General features: G+C 42.7%; 1 protein-coding gene across 3 annotated transcripts in view; it reads right to left on the bottom strand.

Moving 5' to 3' along the window:
• Positions 1-476: 476 nt before the first annotated feature.
• The window catches only part of LOC137880608 (contactin-4), a 94,387-nt gene continuing 69,552 nt past the window's right edge, over positions 477-25,311 (bottom strand). For all 3 annotated transcript variants that reach the window (XM_068722047.1, XM_068722046.1, XM_068722048.1), the window contains 12 exons: positions 25,255-25,311; positions 24,461-24,633; positions 22,226-22,343; positions 19,491-19,649; positions 17,480-17,629; positions 16,834-16,904; positions 16,234-16,468; positions 16,041-16,156; positions 9,079-9,259; positions 7,110-7,222; positions 6,080-6,248; positions 477-4,979 (listed from right to left, as the gene is read on the bottom strand). The exon at positions 25,255-25,311 is cut by the window's right edge and continues 71 nt beyond it. In XM_068722047.1, coding sequence (XP_068578148.1) covers positions 4,891-4,979; positions 6,080-6,248; positions 7,110-7,222; positions 9,079-9,259; positions 16,041-16,156; positions 16,234-16,468; positions 16,834-16,904; positions 17,480-17,629; positions 19,491-19,649; positions 22,226-22,343; positions 24,461-24,633; positions 25,255-25,311 — 1,631 coding nt within the window. In that variant the 3' untranslated portion in view covers positions 477-4,890. The remainder of the gene's footprint in view (positions 4,980-6,079; positions 6,249-7,109; positions 7,223-9,078; positions 9,260-16,040; positions 16,157-16,233; positions 16,469-16,833; positions 16,905-17,479; positions 17,630-19,490; positions 19,650-22,225; positions 22,344-24,460; positions 24,634-25,254) is intronic.

Raw genomic sequence — 25,311 nt, 5'->3', positions numbered from 1 at the left:
TGTTCCCTGTTTTAGGATGATTAAAGATTGATGAGGCACATCTGTGGTAACTTAACCATTACTTATATGCATCCCTATTCAAGTAAAGGGCATCATTCGCCACAGTATTTACCAGGTATGGTTTCAGGCCAGCAGTTTCACCGCATGTGGGATTTCTTTTAATTTATTTGTGACTGGTGAATAAACATAAGTCTCACATTCCAATGTTCTGCAAATGTTTCCTTGGTCCTGAGGGAAAACGCTGCCTCTTCCTTTTCTTTCACTAGTGCTACCTGTTTCAGTCCCAAAGGATAAGAATCCCTCAGTGTACTTACTCACAATTTGCCATGATTCTCCACTGCACGCTCTGTAGCACAGCGGAAATCTCCTGAGACCAATCCCGCAAAGAACAGGTCTGCTACCTCTCAGTAAGGTGTGTGAATCACACAAGCTAAAACACATTCGCTGATTAAAGGGTTTCAATGTGAAGGATTTATTGAGTCTTCTTGCCATCTCACAGAGATATCGTATTATATTAATACAATGGTATTACATTACTGAAGTAAAAGATTGCAAGTTCAGTTAAAGAAGCAGATTAATCAGAAATGAAAGTGGGAAGAAAAAAAAATCATAAATACAAGCTTCAAACATCATGAAATATTCCAGCAAAAGTAAAGATATATAGTTAATAGCATTAAACAGAACATTGTAAAAAGGATTTCATTTTCTAGGAAACCGCAAGTCATATATATCTTGGTGTTCCAGTGTGGTTACCGTTGCAACGCATGGTTAACATTGGGGAATGGTTTCGGTTAATGTTTTAACAAGTGATTAACATTGTAAAACAGTCTACGGTTAACGTTGACACACGTGGTAGATGTTGTTAAGTGGTCGTGGTTAATGTTGTAACACGTGATTAACATTGTAAATCGGTCCTGGTTAACATTGTCACACGTGGGAGACGTGAATCGGTCGTGGTTAACGTTGTAACACGTGATTAATATTGTAAATCGGTCGTGGTTAACATAGTCACACGTGGCAGACGTTGTTACGGGGTCGTGGTTAATGTTTGTAACACGTGATTAACATTGTAAATCGGTCCTGGTTAACATAGTCACACGTGGCAGACGTTGTTAAGCGGTCGTGGTTAACGTTGTAACACGTGATTAACATTGTAAATCGGTCCTGGTTAACATAGTCACACGTGGTAGATGTTGTTAAGCGGCCGTGGTTAACGTTGTAACACGTGATTAACATTGTAAATCGGTCCTGGTTAACATTGTCACACGTGGGAGACGTGAATCGGTCGTGGTTAACGTTGTAACACGTGATTAATATTGTAAATCGGTCGTGGTTAACATTGTCACACGTGGTAGATGTTGTTAAGCGGTCGTGGTTAATGTTTGTAACACGTGACTAACATTGTAAACCGTCGTGGTTAACATTGTCACACGTGGGAGACGTGAATCGGTCGTGGTTAACGTTGTAACACGTGATTAATATTGTAAATCGGTCGTGGTTAACATTGTCACACGTGGCAGACGTTGTTAAGCGGTCGTGGTTAACGTTGTAACACGTGGTAGATGTTGTTAAGTGGTCGTGGTTAATGTTTGTAACACGTGACTAACATTGTAAACCGTCGTGGTTAACATTGTCACACGTGGTAGACATGAATCGGTCGTGGTTAACGTTGTAACACGTGATTAACATTGTGAATCTGTCGTGGTTAACATTGTCACACGTGGGAGACGTGAATCGGTCGTGGTTAACGTTGTAACACGTGATTAATATTGTAAATCGGTCGTGGTTAACATTGTCATACGTGGCAGACGTTGTTAAGCGGTCGTGGTTAACGTTGTAACACGTGGTAGACGTTGTGAATCGGTCCTGGTTAACATTGTCACACGTGGTAGACGTTGTGAATCGGTCGTGGTTAACGTTGTAACACGTGGTAGACGTTGTGAATCGGTCCTGGTTAACATTGTCACACGTGGTAGACGTTGTGAATCGGTCCTGGTTAACATTGTCACACGTGGTAGACGTTGTGAATCGGTCCTGGTTAATGTTGTAACACGTGATTAACATCGTGAAGCGGTGCGGTTAACAATGTAACATGTCGGTAATGTTGTAAAATCACAAGGTTGATGCTTTTAAACGGCCGCGGTTAGCGTTGTAACATGTGGTTAACAATGTGAAATGGTCGCAGTTAACATTGTGACATGTGGTTAACGTTATGAAATGGCCACGGCCGAAGTTGAAACTAGAAGTTAACGTTGTGGAACAGCGTGGTTGACATAACATGCGGTTAACGTTGTGAAACGGACGCGGTTAACGTAATGCTTCTTTACTGTTGTGAAAATGACGTGGTTGGCGTTGTAACATGCGGCTAACGTAAAACGACCGGTAACAGTTTTAACATGTGGTTGACGTTGTAAAGCATAGTTAGCATTGTGAAATGGAGGTGGTTAACAGTGTAACATTTAGGTAAGGTTGTGAAATGGTCGCAGATAGGTTAAGGCAACAAAAACACTTGGTTAGGGTTAGAAAGGGTTTAGGTTAAAATAAGTTTGTCTTGGTTCATAACTTAAGCTACAGCCACAAATTCACATGACATACTTGTTTGACCCATCCACCACCATCCCTCCCACACTTAGCGTACTTTCTCGCTCTTCAAACTACACCCGTTGCTCTGCTGGATGGGTTACATTACCACTAGGTGAAAGCCCATACAGACGCTTAAAGGTGCCCTCTGTGTCACTATCGAGACACAGAGGGCCACTGGCCAAGCGTTGGTATTTGACGCCTTGGGGATGAGACCAGGCTGGTACAACATTATAAAAAGGCAATTCAAATGAAATCTGCACTGAGCAAACCAACCTGAAATCTATAATATTACAGTAGCACGTCTTTACATTTCATCACAACATAAACAACACCTTCCCTCTTATTTTTTTTCATCACTCAGTAGCGTGTTGTATGAAGGTGACAACAAATTGAAAACTTGTCTCCAACAAATTATCATCCTCAACTGTTCTGCATCAGAAAATTATCTACAATTGATTAACTGTTATGATGTGATGTGCTATGAATAGCAACATAAGCATTTCCAAAGATGTCCTGTTGATGTTGCAACTAGGTGAGATGCAGTTTCACTTGTCAGTATTCTGAATGCATTCACTTGGTTTTGGTGGATGCTAACGTTAGCACACTTTTATACTTCTCTTGATAAATGTATACGGTAGCCGTTTTTAGTTTTTCCCTTTTTACTCCTTTGCTCCCCACTAAGTTACACAAAATACAATTTCACAAATAAAACAGCACAGCAAATAACATATCTATGTTTGATAAGCCTGCCCTTTTGCTCAAACAACAATCTGTGAGTGCTTGAAAACAGATTTGAAGAATATAAACTTGATAAGGCAAAGCAGCTCTGTAAAGAATTCATCTTATCTGGGTTTGCATCTGTTTCCAATATACGATCCATTTAAGCCGCAACTCCAAGTGTTTCTTGAAACATGCTCAAAAAGCAGCATGGGATTAGCCAGTGTGTCCTTGCATAAAATCAACATTCAAAACATTCACGCCTGTGCTAAGATGAACCGAGGCAGGTATTAAAGTGTTGATTAAGGATGTCTGTTATAATGGACTCTGTGACAGCTGTGGTGACTGGTAAGAAACTGGTAGAAATAATTCACAAAAATAATTGCACACGGATAATTATGAGCTACGTGGGATACAATATGTTTGACAGCAACCGATGAAGCGTTGGTGGTTGTTAGTTGGCTAGCTTAAGGCTCTTCTTACCAACATGCACAGAGCATTGAGCGCATGCACCACTTCTCGTGGATAATTGCACATCTTGTACCTGTACCACTTCTGTATCTCCACTCTGCATTACCTCGCCCTCAGATTGCACTCTCCGACGGGGAGCTGAAGCCGTTATCTATGCTCTCTATGCCACCAGACTACTTTGACAAAAAGAGCAATTTTACCCTCCAGCACACAGGAGTTGCAAGGCCCATCGCTGCCTCGATCGGTTAGCTTGTTTGTGTTCTGGTGTGAATTTGGTGTTTTAAAAGGGTTAGATCAGTTCCACCAAAGTCGCAGCATAACACAAACAAACTAATCGAGGCTAGACCGACACATTTTGACTTCTGCGAGGTAAAATTACTGTTTTTTTTGTCAATCGAGTCTGGTGGCTTTGAAGAGAGCTCAGATAACGCAGTTCCCCGTCGAAAGGGATGTGCAACGACAGATAAAGTGATGAATATATTCTAAATATAGCGTACGCTTACTGTAAAGTGAAGTGATTTCAAAAATGTCAAATTATTCCTTCAGTTATGTGGCATCACCACCTATAATTACAGTTTTTCTTAATATAAAAGATAAACGCATGAGGACAAAGTAAATACATATTAAGTGAAGTGTTAGTTTTCAAATTGCATATGTTTAGTATGTGAAGCAAGTGAAACGTTCAATCCGTAGCATTGATTGAGGTCACAGCAAGTCAAGAAATGACTTGGAAGTTGAGGCAAAATAGGTGGAAACAGAAAGTGAAATGGGAAAACTGGGACACGAAATGGCCCTGTGCTCAGGTTCATCTCAAAATGACAGATAAGAAATTCATCTTTCCATGTTTATCAAACTCGTGCATCCTGGAGGACTGCAGTGGTCCTGAAAATAGGCAGATGAAAATGGTTTCGTGACCGTGCCGTTGCCTGTGAGTAACAGTCCAGCCACATGTTTGTGGGCATTTGACAAGCTGTCAGAGCGCTCCCATCATCCAGTTTTGGTTTTGCACACCAGTGGTTCAGAAACCGGCTAGTTATCTTGTTATTCCATAGATCGGACATGAAGAAGAGAATCATGAATATAATAATGTCCAGAGCTGAATAAAAAGGCATTAGAAGCTCAAAAAAAGAACATAAAAATACAAAAAAACATCATCAAATGGCAAATCCTCAGGGGAACTGGACACAGACACCCATTTGAGTTAAGACCTAGAAAGAAAAGAGAAGAAGAAATATTAACCATGGATCATCGTATATGTGTCATCTAAATTTCGTTTAAATCTCACTTTTTTTAAGAGTAATTGGGGACCGATGTCAAAGATGCCATGGCTGCTTCAGTATGGTATTCCAAAAACAAATAAAGAGTTTAGTTCCAAATACATTATGTAGCAATTTAGGTGACAATGGGATAACATTTTCTTTATTATTGGTGAAAAACACCAAATAATCTAAAATGTCCATTCTTGAAGATGGAAATCAACGTGGATAGAAATGCCGTAAAACAAAGAAACTCAGCAAATAAAAACATTTCATAAACAATTGACATCGCAGGAGTAATTAGCGAAAATGTAAAGTGTTTTATAAATGGTCATTTGGTGACACTATTCAGACCAAAATGTGATAGATTGACTTGTTTCTGAAAACACAACCTTCTGGACTGAGATGACTACATTTTGTCTTTCAGTGGTTCTCCGTGAAAGTAAAAATGCAATGAATAAACATTGAAGGTTGTACTTAATCTCATTCAAAATCTCATATTTATGACAAAGCACTTGAACTATCCTTGGTATTGTAAAAAATAAATTTGATAACTAGCCTGTTACATTATAAATGATATAATTACCTTCAAACTGATTTTAATATTATTTATTATTTATTTTATTTAAAAAAACCTTAAATTCAAACACTTTATTTAGCCTGGTTATTGTAATAAATAATACAAATGTTTTAAGGAAGTGTGATATTGTGAACTTTCTATTTGAGGCACAACATAGCCTCTATCTACATTTTGATGCAGTGCATTCTATATTCATGAGGATTGCATGCTTCCATATTTTGAGTCAAAATAAAATGGGAATTTCATCTTCACAAGGCCGAAACGTGGGACAAAACCGCTGTCCTCGAGTATGTTGCCGTCTTATTGCAATTCGCATGTGTATTCTGAAGGCCTTGTTCAAGCTATACGGTAAAGCTGATAAACAGTATCAGTCACACGGGATTAGTTACACAGAGTGCACCCATTCCACCAGCCTCTCTGCTTAATTCAAACTCCAATCATCTTGCGCGCCGCAGATGGTTTTCAGACTTACTGGACATCTTTGGTATGCGGATGGGACCACTGCTGGTGCCATCGCCCCCTTCCGTCAGAGCTTTGATCTCAATGAGGTAGTCCTCTCCAGAGGGGATTCGCAGCTCCACGCTGGTCTTATTGGTTTCCAGTACGGTGGTCCTGCCGTGCCAGTTCTGACGATACACGACCTGGAGGAGAGTGAGGATCCCGGGGTGAGCATTTTCATTCTCCAGCCGTAACCGTCAGAAATTAAAACTTCAGGACCTCTTAGCAAACGGGAAAGTATGACTTCATCCAACATATTAAATTAGCGTGTGAAAAAAACAAATCAAGTTCCCTCAAGCAGGAGAGCAAGTGTTGGTTATACAATCCCTCTCTAGAGGAGGTAATGAATTCAACATGCCTTTTTTTTTGGCCCGCTGACTCAAGAGTGGAGGAACATATTTTCCCCAACGAGACCTCAGACATCTACAGACATTTACTCATGTAATTTCATCTCCATCCAAAGCGCAGCATAATGGTTTATTTCATTCTTCAAAAGCACAGAGAGCTAAACTGTGAATTCAGGTTTTAAAAAGTGAAAAAAAAATGGTAAGAATCTTTGTACTTTTTGATTCACAGCAATGCCAAATTATGAAAGCATTCATGTCTACAGGCACTGCACGCTCCCTTACAACAGAGCCTTAACAAAAGACTTATCATTAAACGAGCAGGACCGCATATCTCTGGAGAATGATTTTTTTCAAATATATTTGTGAAAAGCGTTTTTTTTCCCACATAAGTATGCAAAGTGGATCTAATATGAGTCATTGTACTGGTTGGAAGAAGCCAAATTCCTTCTGTGGTCATGACGCCTTTTCCCTTTTATCACCTGGAACCGATCTTTTAATTTTGAAAGGGCCAGACAGGGCCAATCCATAATGTAGCACCGGAGCGCTGCGGCCTATCTTTCCACTGCGATGAGAAAGCCATTTATTGGGATGACAGCTGCTGAGGCTCTATTTGTTTCCCCACTTCTGGAGTTTCTGCGATCACTCTGACAAACTCACCTTGTATCCTGTCACCTCGGACTCATTTTCCATCGCCTTGACGTGTTCCCAATTCAGAAAGATCTTAGAGTTGGTCAGGTTCCACTCAATATTCCCTGGAGGCTGACTCGGAGCTGAAAAAAAGTGTAATGATGTGGAGACAAGGTTCGCAAATGAATGCATGAAGCTGTGCCGTCACCGACAGCATTCTCTCCACTTGCTCGGCAGTCAGTCTCGTTATAACATCTTGATCTCGCATTCTGTCTAATGGCCAGCAGGGGGCGACTCCTCTGGTTGCAAAAAGAAATCTGGTTGTATAGAAGTCTATGAGGAAATGACTGTACTTCTCACTTGATTTATTACCTCAGTAAACATTGTAAACATGAGTTCATTAGTTGCAGGTCTTCTGTTAGACAGCATGATGTTCATTAAGTAAGTTGTGGTCCCTTTTAGAGTCAAATAGATCATAAAGCAGGATATGCTTTAGGGCGGGGCTAGCTTGTGATTGACAGGCAGCTACCGGAGCCGTAGGTGGCGTCTCTACATCACTCCTACTCTTGAAATATGGTCACTCCCTTTCACTGGTTGCAAAAAGCCATGATGGCGACGGCCAAAACCCGAAACTAAAAGCTTCAAAACGGCTTTTTATAGATCAATGGGTGACGTCATGGCGACTATGTCCATTTCTTATACACGGTCTTTAATTTTGCACATTTTGGAGATGGGGGGGGAAATTGGTGACACAGATGGTGAGGTGGAGAATTGAAGCCAGATTGTAGACAATTATAGATCCACGTTATCATAAATCAACCAATGTTGATTGATACTTGCGTGTTCTGTAACTATATGTATGTAAAAGATATAAGCCAACTCAAATCTCTAGTAAAAGTCTGCTCAATATTCCAGCAGCGCTTTCTCGCCGTCACATTACCCAGAGTGCAGAGGGTCGGACTGCGTAGTAACAAACAAGCTAATCATTTGTGGTTGTAGAGATCCAAGATCACGTCAAACGGCGTCAGAGACACCGCCTCCAGTCCCCTGAGCCGACACATCTTCACCAGCACGGATCGCGTGAAATAGCATAGTGTGGAAATAATACGGGTGACAGCTCTCACACAGTCATTACACTCCATGTCTTCATTACGAGACCACGCAAGGTGCGAAGCAATCAGTCGGATTGTTCCAAATATATATATATATATATATATATATACTGCGGTGACACGCGTGCGTAATGCTGCCTGACGGTTGTTGCCATGATTCCCCCACGAAGGAATGCTCGATTAGCGAGAACACTGACCATTTGCGGTTGAATGTGGGGGTGTGCAGGGTGAGCTATAAGGCAGATCCACATGTGTACATTCCCAGGTGATCTATGATCTACAATCAATGCACTGTTTTATAAACAAGACCCCTTCAATCAAGTACACGTCAACCATGCTCTTTTCCTACACCTCACTGGTTTGGTTGCCTTAACCTCGTTAAGACTGAGCTTTATTTTGAGAAGGCGCTTTAACAAGCGTTTATTGACACGCCGTCACTGACGCGTGACACTACAGGGGTACAAAGTGCGTCATGGTTTGTAGTTTAGTGCCACGGACCAAGCTGAGCATTGGTGTGAGAATGTGTTGCTATAACCTAAACATAATAAGAAACAATGAAATCGACAATAAAATCGAGCATTGAAAAAATGAAGAGACATAAATAAGAACATTACAATAAACGTGTGGAAAAAATACTATACAAATATGTACAACATATCTGAATCATCAGTTCACAAAACCAATATCCATAATGTGTTTCTAACTGTAGAATATAAATGTCTTTTATGTCATTAAAGTCCAGGAAATACTACAGAGGACATGATCTCAGTGGTGTCTGCAGCCCTGTCCTCATAGCCGGTAGAGGATGGAGAAACGTCTCCAGCGACCAATAACTAAAGGTGATTTAAGTAAAATAGCACACTCTTGTGTCTTGTGTGTGGACTCACGTGGTTTCTTGGTTGTGTTGTTAAAAGCGGGGCTGCAGGGTCCAAGTCCAGCGCTGTTCTGGGCTCTGACTGAGATCAGATAGACCGTGCTGCCCTTCAAGCCGGAGAGCAGAGCCGTGGCGTCGATAACTCTCACTCTCTCTGCCTCACTCTGCTCAGATCCTTCCTCCCAAAAGAGAACCTGGACCAGAGACACCAGGGTTACCACGGACACCCGGCCATATTGTTTTTGGCATCTTCCATTTTCCATTACCGATCCATGAACCGGTACAAATCTGCGACGCGGCGGAGTCGAGTCAAACCTTATTTATTTTGGCCTATTCCCTACTGAGAGTCTCGCAATGTGCTTATAAAGAGGAGTTTTATTCTAGAGTGCATACAGGTTGTCACAAACTGGCTGAAGAGATGTGATAACAAGCGCCAGGGTTATAAAAGAGAAATCGATTAAAACCAAAGGGTCATCTAGGTTTAAGTTTTTAACATTCTAAGGAAATAAAAAAACACACACTATCAGCTCAGCTACTGAGCATTCCAACCCACATGTTTTTTTTTTTTAAAACTACCAAAATGATACCGTATCTGACAATCAGCAATACCGAACGCAGCGCTGGGAGAGAGAAGTGCAAGGATAAGGAGCTCGTCAAGATTCTGTGTTCATAGCGAGATCATTTATGACCCTGAACACGAGACCCCGGGAACACCAGACAGGAACGTGTCAAACAGATGGTTTCCAGAGGAGCTGCTTATTCAATTGGCTGCACACAGGGTTTTTTTCAGGGATGTTGCTCGTGGAAAGGCAGATTAGCAACAGGGCCCGGAGTCGCTGATAACAGATGCATCTAGGGTGGGTTTTTTTTTTTTTTTTATTTAACACCAGCAGTTTAATTATAGCAGTTTTACCAGCACTTGGGAAAACACCTAAAAAAAACCTGAGCAGAAAGAAGTTTTTTTTAACATTGCATCTGCTACACATCTAAAGCAACGCACAGCACAGCGCGATGAAAGAGGGGGATCTGAGGAGGCTTAGGCTGTCTTGCTGCATCTTAAAGTCTTATGGAGATAGTGGCGGAAAAGTGCATCATATCACCGTAGTCATTTAAATATTGTTTTTAGACAGCCAGCTTCAATAAAATGTATTTAACTTGAAAGGATGACTAGCTTATAGTATCAAAAAGTACAGTATCAACATTGTATGTGCATTGCCTTCATTTTTAGTGAATGGCCTCTTTTTCTAATGATATGCATATTAAAAAAAAACCAACTGAAATAAAGATAAAATAAACAGAAACAGAACGAATTAGGTCTAAATTTAGCACTGCAAATAAACCAACAGCAGAGTTCACTCAATATTAGAGATGCACCAATCCGATATCAATATCTGTATCGGTCCCGATATAGGAAAAAATTCTAGATCGGGTATCGGTGACAATGTGACCGATCCATAAAGGCAAATCTATTCAGTCCAATTATATGCGTTGTGCTCTGCGTAACGTCATGCGCTAGCGAACTGGCCGCATAGATTGTTTTCAAAATGAAGCGAGCGAAAGGATCAGCCATCTGGAACCGGGCAGCCGCTCTCAGTTGTCGGGGATAAGGGATTCCGGCTGCTAGTTAACCACCTGGAACCACGCTACGACATGGTAAGCCGAAAATATTTGTCGGAGACGGCGCTACCTGAACTGCACGGTAAAGTGTGCAAACACATATTGAAGGAGATAAAAGATGTCAAATCGATAAGTTTCACGACAGACATCTGGAGCTCCGACGTTTCCCCTGTGTCACTTTTAAGTTTAACAGCACACTGGCTGGATGAAACTTTTGTGCCACACAGTGCAATGTTAAATGCAACAAACTTTCGTGGGTCGCACACCAGCGAAGCGATAGCAGCTAGCCTGAAGGAAATGTTTGACAAGTGGCAAATTCAGTTGAGCAAAATCCACGTGATTCTGAGGGACAACGCCAGCAACATGAGAAAAGCGATGGACAATCTGGGGGCGCGTAGCGTCGGCTGCGTTTTTTAAATCGATTCAGCACTGTTTTTCTCTATTAGATCGGTATCAGATCGGTATCGGCCGATACTAAACCTCAGATATCTGTATCGGTATCGGAAGTGAAAAACGTGGATCGGTGCATCCCTACTCAATATGTGAAATTGTGCCTTGTAATTTAGGAAATTCTTCCCGGAAGTTGTTGGATTTTCAAGGGGCGTCATCAACCAAAATGCCTCTGGACGCAATATGACTGGATGAGTGTTGCCGTTTTTTGCCATCAGAATTTGAAGATAAAAGGGATTTTTACTCACTCTACTAAATTATAAAAAAAAACACAACACTGTCGTGATGGCGGCTTCACCATTAAGTTCCACATCAGCTGCAGTGTCTAAAACACGCCCCAAATTAGATAAAGGGGTAAGAACCTTATACCCCTAGAGAGGGGGCCCAAACGTCCCAGGCATCGTCGACTGACTTTTGGCAATTGCAATTTTGTTCAAGAATTTTCCCACTATAACTGTAGTACAACATCAAAGTATGTTTGTCCTGTCCTGCAGAGGACAGTCTGGTTTTACAAGCTCTCTTATATTTTAGTTCATATTGCGCTCAGTATTTTAGGGCTGGTTGGAGTCTGGGCATATAATGAAGCTGCCGTGTGTAGTCTGCCGGGTGCGACTGATCTGATAGGCTTGGATACGGCAGGAGGGAAGGGCACTTTTGCCCTGGGGCCCCGCTTACAGGTTAATCCCACCATGCCCAGTGACTTTTATAGAGGCGTATGGTTTTGATGGTAAAGCAGACGGAATCAAAAGTTCAAAGTGTTGAGAAGATAGTGTTTGCTGAAGTATTACACTTTTCTCAGTCTGTTATCACTTGGAGCTGCATTTAGGTCCAGGGGCTCCGGCTACTTTCCTTCATATAGGACCTATAAATCACAGTCTCTCGCCATGACTGCCAAACATGGTATGCCATTCACATCCAGGCTCAAGTGCAATCAAACGAAACCTCTGAGCTACAGAGGAACGCCTCTTTAATATATTCACAGTCCATAAATGACTTTCCAAGTGTTGCAAGGCAATGAGCAATGGCTTGCTTCTTTATAGCATGATTTGTAGCAGTGGCGAAGACTTTGAAGGTGTTTTCTTCATCCTTGAAAGTTTTCTTTCAAGGATGCTGGAATGCCCGAAATTTAGCTAACTAGCAGGTCTGCCATCGTAGACCAAGCCGAGCCTGCAGATGGACAATGTTTCCCTGATTTCAAATTTTTAACGTTAAGATGTCTACATTCCCCCTAAACGCACTACAGGAAGGCTACAACTACATTTCACTGCGCAACTTTGTGATGCAAAATGACAACAAATAATCCTTGAATCCTTGACGCGTTAGAGCGTCTATTCTTCATCGTTAGCTAGCTAACGTTCCCTCGGATGAAGTGACACAAAATCTATCGTTTTTTGAGGCAAAGAAGTGACGTGGGAGACAACCCTGCACCAGTAAAAGCTCCAAAGCGTGTGCTGAGGAAATATGACCCTGAATACAATAAAAATGGTTTCATATAAAGGCGGCAATGCTGGAGCCGAATCCCGTCAAATGGGCCGCTAAAACCATCAAAGCTCCAGAGACATAAACAGACTTAACCACAAAGCGTGTTTGTCCCACAGCGGGACGCGTTTTGGGAACCCTAATGAAGGCTTCAGGCACAATAGAACGTCATCTCGACATTAACATCTCAGTCAAAAAGCCACTTCCAGAGCGAGCTAGGTGGTTGCTCGCTTGTGTAGCTGGTAGCAAGAAACCCTTTTTTTTTTTACGGTCACAGAGGAGCTTATCTTGCCAAGCATTATGGATATGTGCCAAGAGTTTCTGGTTGATGCAGCTGCAACCAAAATCATTCAACACCACTCTCTCCCATGTGTCTCACTGAGGTGAGCAGAGAATCTATTTCGGTCATTACAGCTGACGGTTGCATAACGCATATGTACAGCCCGGTTTATTTGCCTTTCAATTTATTTGGAAAGGCAGTCCTGACATTTTTTTTTTTTTTTTTAACAATCAATATGGCCTGAACATTACAAGCACACTTCACTGAAATGAAAGGCCCTTCTACCAAAGCCCGGATGGCAAATCGTTGGCCACCACTCATGATCAGCCCTGCTGGGACAGACAGGCAGAGTGCTTTCAAGGCTCTCTGCCGACAGACTGCTGCATTGTTTGTTTTTTTACTTATCAACCTGATTCTGTATTTTTTTTTTAAGAAATACATGCAGGTGTTATAGTGATAGTTATGATGAATAAAATCAAAATCGGGTATATCCATCAAACAACACTGCTAACAAGGCCAAAACATCTGTTTTTGATCAAACGCAACCACACAATAAAACATTATTGAACATCGGCTCAAGTCCCACATGGAAACATAGTCAGGAGTGAAACACCAGAGGAATCACCAGAGGCAAAATCACTTGCAACTGGTTCTAAATAGGGATTACTTCTTTGATTCTCAACGCTATAAAGGCCGCTGATGAAATACATATTTGTCCGTAGCGCTGTGTTCTAGCAGAGTGTATGGACAGGATGTTATGTATGGGCAATGCTCTCCCGTTTTTCTCCTGTCTCCCTCCCTTTCTTTCTTGGCTGGAGTGAGACCTCTAATGAGGCTGTGGGCCATCCTCTGCTGGGACATTCAGGAGCAACTACAGAGGCAGGTTATTTCTGGGGTTCGTCCAGAAGACTGCGGCTACAAAAAGTTTATCTTCCAGCGGTTTTCTAGGACTCGGGAACAGCAGGTGTACTTTGTGACGAGCGACTGGAACTAGTTAAATCAAGCCGTATATGAACCCTGGTGAACTTAAAATGGCCTCTACGATTCGCAGCATTTCTATAATTTAGGGATGGCATCCACCCAACTCTCACAATGGCTGAGCCGGCGGCTAACCGCTAACGGCGCAAACACTGGCAACAGTGCTGAAACAGCTAACAGTGTTGACCCGAGCGGGATCGGAGGGTGGGCGCTACGCTTCGGTGCTTAAACACACTTGTTTTCATTCCTCGGTGATGAGTTCCTTCACTTTACCTTTAATGGAATAAACAGCTGTTTGACATTTTGCAGCTTAAAACGTGACAATCCGTCGCTTTTCTTGTGCTTACAGCTCGTTTCCACTGCCCCCCCCCAAGGGGCCATCAGTTATTGCGGGTAGAAGTGCCGCTACACCTGGTGACCGTTCCCCCTGGCGGCTCCAAGGGAACAGGTGCACTGGAGGGATGAATAGGTCTTAGTCAGGAACAACTTTAGGATGTGTGGGGGAACCGGCCCTTACAAGAGAACAACGGTAGTTGGGCATAAATAGGCCAAATCAGTCCTTGCATTACTGTACTTTATACTATTAGAATATATAACGTTATTCACAAAGAGACAGTTTAAGTTAGTGATACGGAGGTATATCATTTACTTACACACTCCACACTTTGAGATATTCTTCTTGGTACCAGCCGCTCAGTCGAAATTTAAGAGTGAGCCAAATTGTCGCTCGAGCCAATATCAAAATAAATGATGCCCTTAATGAGACACATCCTCTGGAAAGCACTCTCTTGGGAATCTGGAAAATCACACTCCAGAACAGTGTCATCCGTTTCTTTCAGGGTCACATCAACAAGCGTTGGGTTCAATTTAAGTTAAGGTCAATAGTGCGGCCGTTACCACAAACTTTGTTGTCTAATCAGATCTCAGCAAGTTGAGTTCAGGGTTAGATACATGAATGTGCCAGTGATGAAGTTCTGAAAGTAATTACCCAACTAAAGTCACTTTCTAAAAACAGACTCCGCGTCTGTTCATCCAGAATAGACTATCTGATAATGACATTTTATATATGTATATTTTACAGTTGCTATATAACTTTAATCATAAGCCATAGCTAAACATAACTGACTGTAGCAGCCTGTAGCAGTTACAGTGAACTCTGGGGTATTGTGCCCAGCCTCTGCAATTTAAAATGATCCACTAAATCAAGACCTGAGAGTTAATTTAAGTTTAAATGAGATACATTAGAATATGTCACAAAGACCCGGTGGACTCGGTCGAGGAAAAGTTTGTCATTCTAAGAATTTAAATGAATATCTACCCTGGTTCACTCTGAAGCAGGTTCAGCCAGCTTTCAAAATAGAGTTTAAAAAGGAGACATATGCTCCGGTTCATACATGTTTCCATGCTTTAATGTCCGTCTGAATATACCTGTATTCACATTCTGTTTGAAATGCTACGTCTTAGCGCCTGTCTGTTTAAGTTCGGCAACATTAAAAAGGTTGTAAAAGTACATGTATACTGTGAAGGAGGCGTATGTTTTATATCGGAGCAGACTTGTATAATTAGTTTCCCCATTTCAGCATGAATATTCATGCAAAAACTCAGCTAAACTGCTCCGTCTCGCTCCCAAACAAGCCGCTACGGTGCATCAAACCCTCTTGTCTTATAACAATGTGTGTACCAAACACCGGCAGTGACCTCACAGCTTCTCAGTATAGGTCACGCCTCCTGGGAATACCCGCCATATAAAATACCTGGGGTTTAGCAGAGACTGTTATTTTTATCTGGGTTTTTCCACAGCCAAATCCCAGGAGAGTGTTTGTTGTACTGGATAGTGATGTATGATGTTCACACTTTCTTTTATTTATTTATTATTGCGAAATAGGAGGCTCCCAGACAGCCTTGGTATTGAGGTCTTGCGGAGGCTGGAACAGCTGCCAACAGACCTCTTCATCCCCGAGATTAGCCGGTGAAAAATCTCTCCCGCTCCAACAGACGCAGTATTTCAATGTCAGAACACTTCCACGTTGTCGCCGCCGGCGGTTCTATTCAAAATGAACGGCGGCTTATTGTACCGCCAGTCATTCTGGGATTAATGTCTGCTCCTTGTTCGAATATTTCCTTGCTGGCACTATTATTTCAACTATTCTTTTTTTTTTTTTTTTTCATACCTCATACGCAATGATCTTCCCGCTGCCGGACCCGCTGGGAATTGGTTCCCAGTACACTTCGATCTCAGAGGCCGACACGGCGCGGGCCCAAACTCTCGATGGCGCCTCAGAGGGCTCTAAATAGGAGAGATCGTGAATTATGCATGTTGAGCAATTAAGAGTGCATTTCTTGAACACCATCTTGAACACACACCTTCCTCTGCAGAAAACACAGTGTCGACGGGGCTGAACGGCCCCTCCCCCATGCCGTTGTAGACTCCGACTTTCACCTCGAACTGGGACAGCGGCGCGACGCTGTCGTTCCTGTAAATATATCTCGACGCGTCCGGTGATGCCAGCACCGTCTGGATCCAGGTGCTGCTGCCGAGTGGGCGGAAAGCCACGACATAGCCAAAGTCCTCTCCACTCTGCTGTTCCTCTGGAACGGGCTGAGACAGGGGCAACAGGAAAGTTACGCCTTTGACCCAAAACAACCGTGAGCAGAAAATTTAATCGGGGAGTTGTAAAAAAAAAAAGTTGTTTTTATGTCCAACAAAGTTATTCAGCACATTCAGCATCTCTCAGCAATCTTTCTGCACTTTGAGCCACATCCAAAGAATGTAAAGTTGTCACCGAACTGTAGATTTACACATATGAAAGTTGCACTTGGCTCCGTATCTTCACTTTGATTTACGCGGAGCGGGCAGCAAATCAAGAGGAGCTCTGCCTTTTTTAATTAAAAGCCGTTCCACTGGGCGCCGGACGCGCTCCCTCCGCCGGATGACCACTCGGGGACGCACATGATGCCTCTTACCTCCCACGTGATGACGAGTTCTCCTCGAGCTCCTCCGCCGCCGCTCACGTTAACCGGGGCAACCTTGGGAACTAAAAACGGGCACAAAAGGAAACTTGTCTCAGGCAGGCGCTGAGGATTCTGTCAGGAGTTAAAAGAGGAGCTAACGGTCGCTCCGTAGAGCTGCTCATTCGTGTACAGCGGGTTAATCACACAGCTGAGGAATCAGCCTTTTGTGTTGACAGTGGCATCGCCACCCGCGTTACTAGTCGAGCCCCGTGTGTGAGGCACGACGGGGAAACTTGTTCCCTTGTGATTCAACCAGCGGGACGGAATTACAAACCGGCTCAAAATAGACACGTCATGCCGACGCCTCGCGTGTCGATAGGACACTTTTTTTTTTTCTCTTTTCTCTCTTCATGCAGCTATTAATTGATCGTGCTCCAGAGTTCTGACATGCAAGAGCTTTTGGCGTGGAAAAGCGCCATTTCATTTCCACTTCTTTTTGCATGCGACCGAGTCATCAAAGCATTGGCACGAAAACGATCGGCAGATTCGATAGAAAAAAAAACGTCACAGGGAGCACCGGAGGAAACGGATAAATCACATTCCTCCAAGTGGGGCTGATTCATTTGTTACCAAGAGAGACAACAAGCTGAGAGGATACCTGCTGCTTCGGTTCGAATCTGTTTCGATGGCGTGCCGGCATCTCCCACGCCAACGCCGTTGATCGCCACCACCCTGAATTCGTAATCCACCCAGGGGTTCAAATCTTTCACTGTTGCACGCATCATCTGTCCAGGCATAGAATCAGGAACTAGAATTAAAGAATTTAGAATTGAGATGTGTTTCTTTCTCTTTTTTTTTAAAAAAAAAAAGGCACATATCACATTTTGTCACCAACAAATATGAAGAAAAAAAAAAACACAGTACACAAACCAGTGAAGTACATCAAAACGAAGTGGTGACATAGTATTCCTATTACAGTACGTTCGGTACACCTTCTGCAACTATTGTGGATATTGCACAGCAACGTCTCCATGTCATCATGCAATACACACACACACACACACACACATTCAACAAATAAACAGTTTTAATAAGCTGTCAGAGGAGGTCGCTTCAGTTGACGTGACCGCAATCGGCTTGTTTAAAATCGCCGTCTCTCACATAAAACTGTAACTTTAAATAAACCGACGTTGGGGTTACGGAAGGATAAAATGACTTCGGAGCAGAGGAATAAAGAAGTTGTTTCGCTTTAACTTATAATTACCAAGTAAATGTTGATTGCGAAATGTAACGGCTGTAGATTAATGACACCATCTGTTTCCAACGGTTCCCCGTGAGCCTCGCTTTTCACCGCGCAGTTCAGTTCGAGCCTCCGGGGTACGACCTCCTGGGACAATGAAGCCTCCCCTTCGCGCCGCGCGCAAACTATTGAGCCAGCGGAGAGGATGCCGCTGTCGCTTGTGGTCGGAGGTGAAACGAACGGGAGTGATTTGTCTCGTTCATAAAGTTTGGAGAAAAATAATAATAATAAAAAAAAAAACTCTACATCCTCCCCCCCTGTTGACGGAGGAGGCAAAGAAGGCGGTGATAAAAGTTGTTTATTGCTACTTTAATGATTATTTCTGACAAATCGTCCGGCAAGTAGAATGGAGTATGAGGAGAATGAAAAGACGGCCGATGTCTCCATATATATACTCTCCGCTTTATATAACCGATCGTTAACGACCTCTGTCGCAGATGAAGAAAGCACATAAAGGCGGTTTGAATAAGCCGTAATACAGGCTTCTAACGCCGTTTCAGCCCCCGTTAACGAGAGTAGAGTACAATGATACTTTGTGCATCCTATCACAAAAAAAAAAAAACTCTCATAGTAACACAGCGGCACCACTTAAGACGGGGTAAGTTGAAAAGGCTCTTTGACGTCGTGTCTGCAAAACTCACAAAAGGTGGAGAAGTGGATTGACGAGTTCATTTGAAATACTCGACTGTGTAATTCATAGACTGTGAGGAGCCCAGGACTGCTGCTTCTAACTGCTGCTGTTGTAGCTAATGCAAAGCCTCACATGAACATATGATCAAATATGACGCCTTCTGTTTTTGTTACTTGCATCAACCCTTTTTTTTAAAGGGGGGGGTTGTTTATTTTCAAAGGGATTTCCCCAAATCTGTGTTTTGTTGGTTTGTAGCATTTACCAGGCAGACAGGATCTAACAGAAGCTTATTTTTGAGTTGCATTATGGGAAATGTAGGATCCAGAGTTTTGGGAGCTTGACCCATACAAGGCACTAGTCTGGATATCTCAGCATCTGCTGTGTAGATTTTGATTATTCGTTTTCAAATCCATCCCTCAACCTCAGGAAACTGCAACGCTGAATCGCTGGACTTCCCCTTTAAGGGATCCATGATGTTTGTTTATGTTATGTGATTTTTTTTTTTAACTCTCAAAAATCTGGATTGGCCTCAAAAGTCCAGTGTCGGGTCGTTTTTAACATGCTGCTTGTTAGCTATTCTGTGTCCTGTGTGAACTTCAGAATGATAAAAAAGAGCCTAAAGCGAGCGACTTTAACTAGAGGACCCTTTGTTCTTCAAAGAGAGTTAACGTAACATATTTACAGCGTAAATCCTCAGTATTGACTTCCATGCATTGACAATAATAAGCAGCCTGTTACCTGTTCTCACAGTCTGCCAGCCGATAGAGAAGGGGGTCCTGGCCTGGACCATGTACATGGTAACGGGGCTGTGATTGTCAGGTCCGGAGCCCCAGGACAGTTGCACAGCGGTGTCGGTGACATCGCTCACGGCCAGGCCCTCCGGGGCGCCAGGGGGTCCTGCAACAGCCCGAAAAGGAGGACAGACACCTGCATCAGCCTCGCTGTTCGAACGTCAGCCGATTCACAAAAGGGAGTCACTTCAGGCGAGCGCGGCGGACTCAGAAGTGATTCACAACTCGGCTAACAACCTCGGTGTTACGGCAGGTGGAGATATAATGGGTTCCATTGGGAGTGCCGGTCTAATCAATACACTAAATAGTGCAGTTCACTGAGGTTGGACCATCTACTGTACTCACAGAGAGCTTCAGAGCTACAAAAAAAAAAAAAAAAAAAAAATCGACTTTATTTTACAAACTATGAAAGAAGTCGTGTTCGGGAGAATCAAGAAGAGGGACTATTTCTTGTCCTGGAGACACGTGTGCCTCCACCCAGAAAGAGGAAAAGAAAAAAAAAACACTCGTCCAAACTAACTAACCGTGATGAGAGAAACCATTATTCCACGCCGACATTAGAGACACTGTTAATGACCAGGGATTTACAGAACACGAGGCAGGATTTTCAATTGAGATCTCATTTGAAATTAGGGTAAGCACTAACGCGAGATCAAACAAACAGGCCCGGCAGATCTCCCGCTAAGCCCCGCAAAATCTGCAAAAAAAAAAAAGGTATCCGTGAGCCCTCAGCGGGACTACCTGCTGCTGGAAGAAGATCGCCGGGTATCAGCGATGCTTGGTTTCAGATTAAGCGCGCGATCCGTGCGTCAAAGCCGCAGCCGCCTGACTTTGGCCACCGGCTCTTGATCTCACGCTTGGCCAATCTGAACCTCCCAGACAACAGTGTTATTTTCCCTCTCTCTCCATTTGGTTATCCATTTCAGTCACGGGTGACTGGCTGCGACTGCAACAGCGGTTTACAGTAAAAAGGGATCAGGCCAATAGAGTGACTGGCGGAGAAAATGAGAATTCATCACCGCGCCTCTCCGATAGATATATATATGTATATAAATATACATATATATTCCATGACCTTTCTGGAGCATGCTGTGCCTTCATGAGTGAAGACAGCAGCTGTCTTTGCACACACTACCTCTCACTTTCAGGACTTGTCTTTGTGATATCAATACTATGAATTGTTTATGTAGATGTAAATTCCCAGTGGAAGCTAGGGCTGTGACTTAGATTCACTACCGTTTGAACGCAGGACAACATGAAACATTGAATCCGTCACGCTCCAATGTCGAACGCGGGACGTTTATTTTATCGTGTGCATCGAGCGGAAAACTGACGTTGGAGTATGAAGGTAGATTTGTGTCTTTATTACGCAAACAAAAAAATATGTTTTGAAAGCAAATTTCTCGCACTGCAATAAATATATAAACTGAGAATAAATTATTTGTTAGTTTTGCTTATGAAACTATAATTTTTGGTTGCAAAACAAAAACCTTTGCTTTCAAAACGAAAAGCTACGGTTTCAAAACCAAAAGCTACGGTTTTGCTACTGGGTTTGACTTGGATCCCGGCATCTACTTCCACTGTAGAGGTTACTGTGATGAGCGGCATGGAGGTAAGTTGACATTATATTGCTCTGGTAGCACTTCACTTTGTTTTCATGTTGTTAGTGTCGTAGAGTCTCTTTTTTTAAAGAACGACATGAGGTGTTGTTGACATGAAGCTTCACTTTCTGCGTGCATGTAACGTAAGTCGAACCCACCAATAGAAACTCCTGGCTCATTCAGCAGCGTATGCCCCGCCCACTACGTCCAAACTCAACTCGTAGCTTTACGTTTTGGTTTTGGTTTTGAAACCGTAGCTTTTGGTTTTGAAACCGTAGCTTTTCGTTTTGAAAGCAAAGGTTTTTGTTTTGCAACCAAAAATTATAGTTTCATAAGCAAAACTAACAAATAATTTATTCTCAGTTTATATATTTTCACTTACAAACTTGATTTTTGATTGCAGTGCGAGAAATTTGCTTTCAAAACATATTTTTTTGTTTGCGTAATAAAGACACAAATCTACCTTCATACTGGAGAGGCAGCTAGAGCGTCAAAGCTGGACGCGTAGGGCCGCTGACCAAGCGTCGGTATTTAACGGTAACGTTAAGGAACGCTCCTGACTAGAGAGAATGCAGCGATTCCAATATGATGCGTCAAAAGTCTCGCGGTTCCCTTGGAATGAAATCAAATTGCCGATCAACCTCCGATATGTGTGTCAAGCTGCTTAAGAAAGCCACGTTATAACGTCAAACATGTCCTCCACAGAGGATGTGGAGTTGAGAGCTTTAGAAGAAGGTGTTTTTACTCTTGCATGTCTCTGATCTGTACTGGATAGCCCCGAAGCTTTCGGAGTAACTTACCTGTATCTCTTTAGCTTGATGATCACATGGGTTGAAAACAGAATAAATTAATTTCAAAATGCTCACGGTTGTCAATCAGAAAGTCTATTAAAGCTGTTTTTCCCTTCCGAATCCCTCAAAACTGACATCACGGATGCTGCAGCTCTCATCTGACAGCAGTGAGATGTGTGCGTTACGATGTGAAGAAAAACACACACACACACACACACACACACACACACACAAAAAATGTAAAAGCTCCATAGAGAGTGCTACAAAATGACAAGCAGGAAGAAGTGTACCTCTGACAATTAAGTCTGCTGCTGCTGAGACGGTGTCAACTTCAGTGTGCACCATACACACGTACTTCCCAGAATGCTTTAGCTGAATGTTCCTCACCATCAGGTCACCTGCAAATCCCTGACGACAAAGACACATTGGTATAAAAGCCTGGCAGAGGAAGAGAAACAGCAAAAAGAAGGAAAAAAAAGTAGCGTAGAGTCAAAAAAGAAAAAGAAAAGAAACTCCTTAGAGCACGTTCAATTTCTTTCTCAGTCGTACGCAGTGAATCCTCCACAGGAGAATCTTCACCACAGGACTACAGAGGAAAAGAAAAAAAAAAAGACATGACAGGGGTAGCAAAACAAATTAATTCAGCTTTACATTGTAAGGAAGGCCAGACGAAAAATGAGTTGTTTCGAAACCGTTTTTTTTTTTTCTTCTTTGGGATCTGTTTGTTGTGTTTATATTTCACCCTTACAGCTCAGATGAATGTCTCAGACAAGAGATTGTTACGCTTTCTTTTAGCGTTTCCCTGCTGTGCGCGGCGGCGCCCACGCGCCCGTATGTTTCTCCAAACTCCTCTTCTTTTTTTTTCCTGCAGCAAAAACACAGCGATTCAGAAACCGTACCCCTTTTGTGTATTAAACGACGGCGAGTTGGAGCAGCTGCTGTGATTATGTTCGCCGTGGAAGTGTCAGCGCTGCGTGGGGCGACTTCAGTGGGCCTGGTGGACTCCGTCGCAGGGAGCGCAAATGTTGCCGTTACGAACATTGAGCGCTCCTTTGTATTCGGGGGGAGGAATTGATTGATTCGCTGGTACAGTTAGATCACCTCCGGGATGGAGAAACGCAAACCCTGTTTACAGGTTTCCCCCCTTCAGACACACAGTCACATCTGCTGGCATCTGTGAATAAAGTGCACACAGTTTCTGACACACGAGCTGAAAGGTAACCCTTATAACACGATTCCCTTTGGTGCTCTAATGTTGTTGATCATTCAGCGTAAAGAACGGAGGCGACTCAAAAAAAATTGTCTAGCAGCTCCCCCAAAAGCTCGCCAATTAAAGAAATAGTTGAACATTTATCTCTGTCCATTACATTGTTAGCTACAGCCAGCAGCAGCTTAGCTTAGCATAAATGCTAGAAATGCTATCCAACCTCTAAAGCTCACTATATAACCACAGTATATCTCCTTTGTTTGTTTTGTTCGTAACCCCTCCCCCTGCAGATTGTTGTGCTGTTTCCAGTCTGTATGTGTGCTAAGCTAACCGGATGCTAACTTTAACCACAGACAGACATGAGAGTGGGATCTTTTCATCTCTCAGCTCTTCAAAGTGAAGAATATTTCCCAAAATGTCTATGCGGCCACTTCCTGGCATTTCATTATTACATTACTTGTTGTGCTGATCAAACAAAAAGGGAAATAACATCTTAATAAATGAGCTTTGGAGGCCTTGCTTAGATTACCGTAATGCACGTATTACTGTATCACCTAGGAAAAAAAAAAAACTAGAAGTTTTGTCAAAGATCAGGAAAAGAGAACCTCTTACACCAGTACTATATTCATTACACTGGCTACCTGCAACATTTAAAATGAATTTAAAATAGTTTTACTTGCTATTAAGGCCTTAAATGGTTTAGAACCTTCAAACCTCTCTGATTGTTCATTGGGTCGTCTGGTGCCGGCTTGCTCAATGGTCCAAAACTGACTTACAAAAAGTACAACGATGCGGCCTTCTGTTGTTATGCAGCTGAGGTTAATATCTTAACAAATATAAGACAAGCAACTTCTGCTGTTTATGACAAAGTTTACAACGTGTTCATAGTCTTTCAGTATTTCACGACCTTTCCCTAAACCTAATTACGTATTTGAAGACCTTTTTCTAAACATGACCACGTTGTTTTGTTTCCTGTGAAGACGGGAGGTTTATTTTGAAAGGACTGTATGCATGTAACGGGCGGAGATTGAAACGTGTTGAAGGGCTTTTGAAGGAAAAAGGTTGAAAAATTGCCTTTTTTTTACTTTTCATGAGATATCAAATGAACCATTATGTGAGGATACGTTGCACCACTAAATACATTTATTTTCAATCCAGGTTTTGATGAAAAATGTGATGGTTAAGAAGCACTCAGGAAAAAGCACAGCTTCAATATCAGCTCTTAGCTTTTAAAACAATTGTGTAGGTCAAATCCGTGGTTCTGATTGTCCCGGCCTAAAATCCCCGAAGAACAAGCATTCAGCTGTATCATACACACCCCTCCAATCATCTCAAAGTGATCCTGCCGGCTGAAATCAATGGCTTTCCCGTTGAAGAACCACTTGAAGATGGGAATCAGGGACGAATCACTGGACACCTCGCATGGCAGCACAATGCTCTGTCCCACGGCGGCGTCCAAACTCAAGGGCGGGACGACGATCTTGGTCGGCTCTGCGGCGCCACGGAAAGAAACGGGGAGAATTAATCGTTGCTGTATGTCTACGAAGTCCAACTGAGCGAAGAACGCCATGAAGCTTAATTTGCCGAGAACAGTGGGACAGATTCTGCTCTATCAGTGTAATTAAGTGACCTCAAATAACTTCACTTAGGAAGCGAGTGCCTCTCATAACTCAGTAATGAATAATTAAACACACTGCAATCACAATGTCAACTAGAGAGAGGGGGGGGGGGGGGGGGAGAAGAAAAAAAAACTCCCACTCCACGATCATCATTATTTAAAAAACCCAAATCTGAAAGTGCTACAGCAGCTATTTTTTAAATTAAATGTCAGTGTCAAAATATTCCTCACTCACTGCTACAGACGGCGGCGGTTTGCCCCACTCTGCTACATGCACAATAACTCACAGCTGACAAAACCACGGATGACTTATACGTCTGTCAAACCGGCGGGAACATAAAACGGCTATATATTTCATTATCAATTTCATGCTTGAGCTAGTATTTTTTTCCCCCCCTTTTACAAAAGTTTAAACCCTCGGCTTAAAAAAAAGGTACAGTAGTGGAAGTGTGTGGAGAAAAAACAACAACAACAACAACAACAAAAGGACACACCTTTCACCAGCAGCGTCCCGGTGCTGCTGGATGCTCCAAAATGGTTTCTGGCCGAGC

The sequence above is a fragment of the Cebidichthys violaceus genome, unplaced genomic scaffold, assembly GCF_023349555.1.
Source record: "Cebidichthys violaceus isolate CVI_PGR_0920_01 unplaced genomic scaffold, fCebVio1.0.p SCAF_29, whole genome shotgun sequence".
Taxonomy (NCBI): domain Eukaryota; kingdom Metazoa; phylum Chordata; class Actinopteri; order Perciformes; family Stichaeidae; genus Cebidichthys; species Cebidichthys violaceus.
This window is presented reverse-complemented; position numbering and strand designations above follow the sequence as displayed.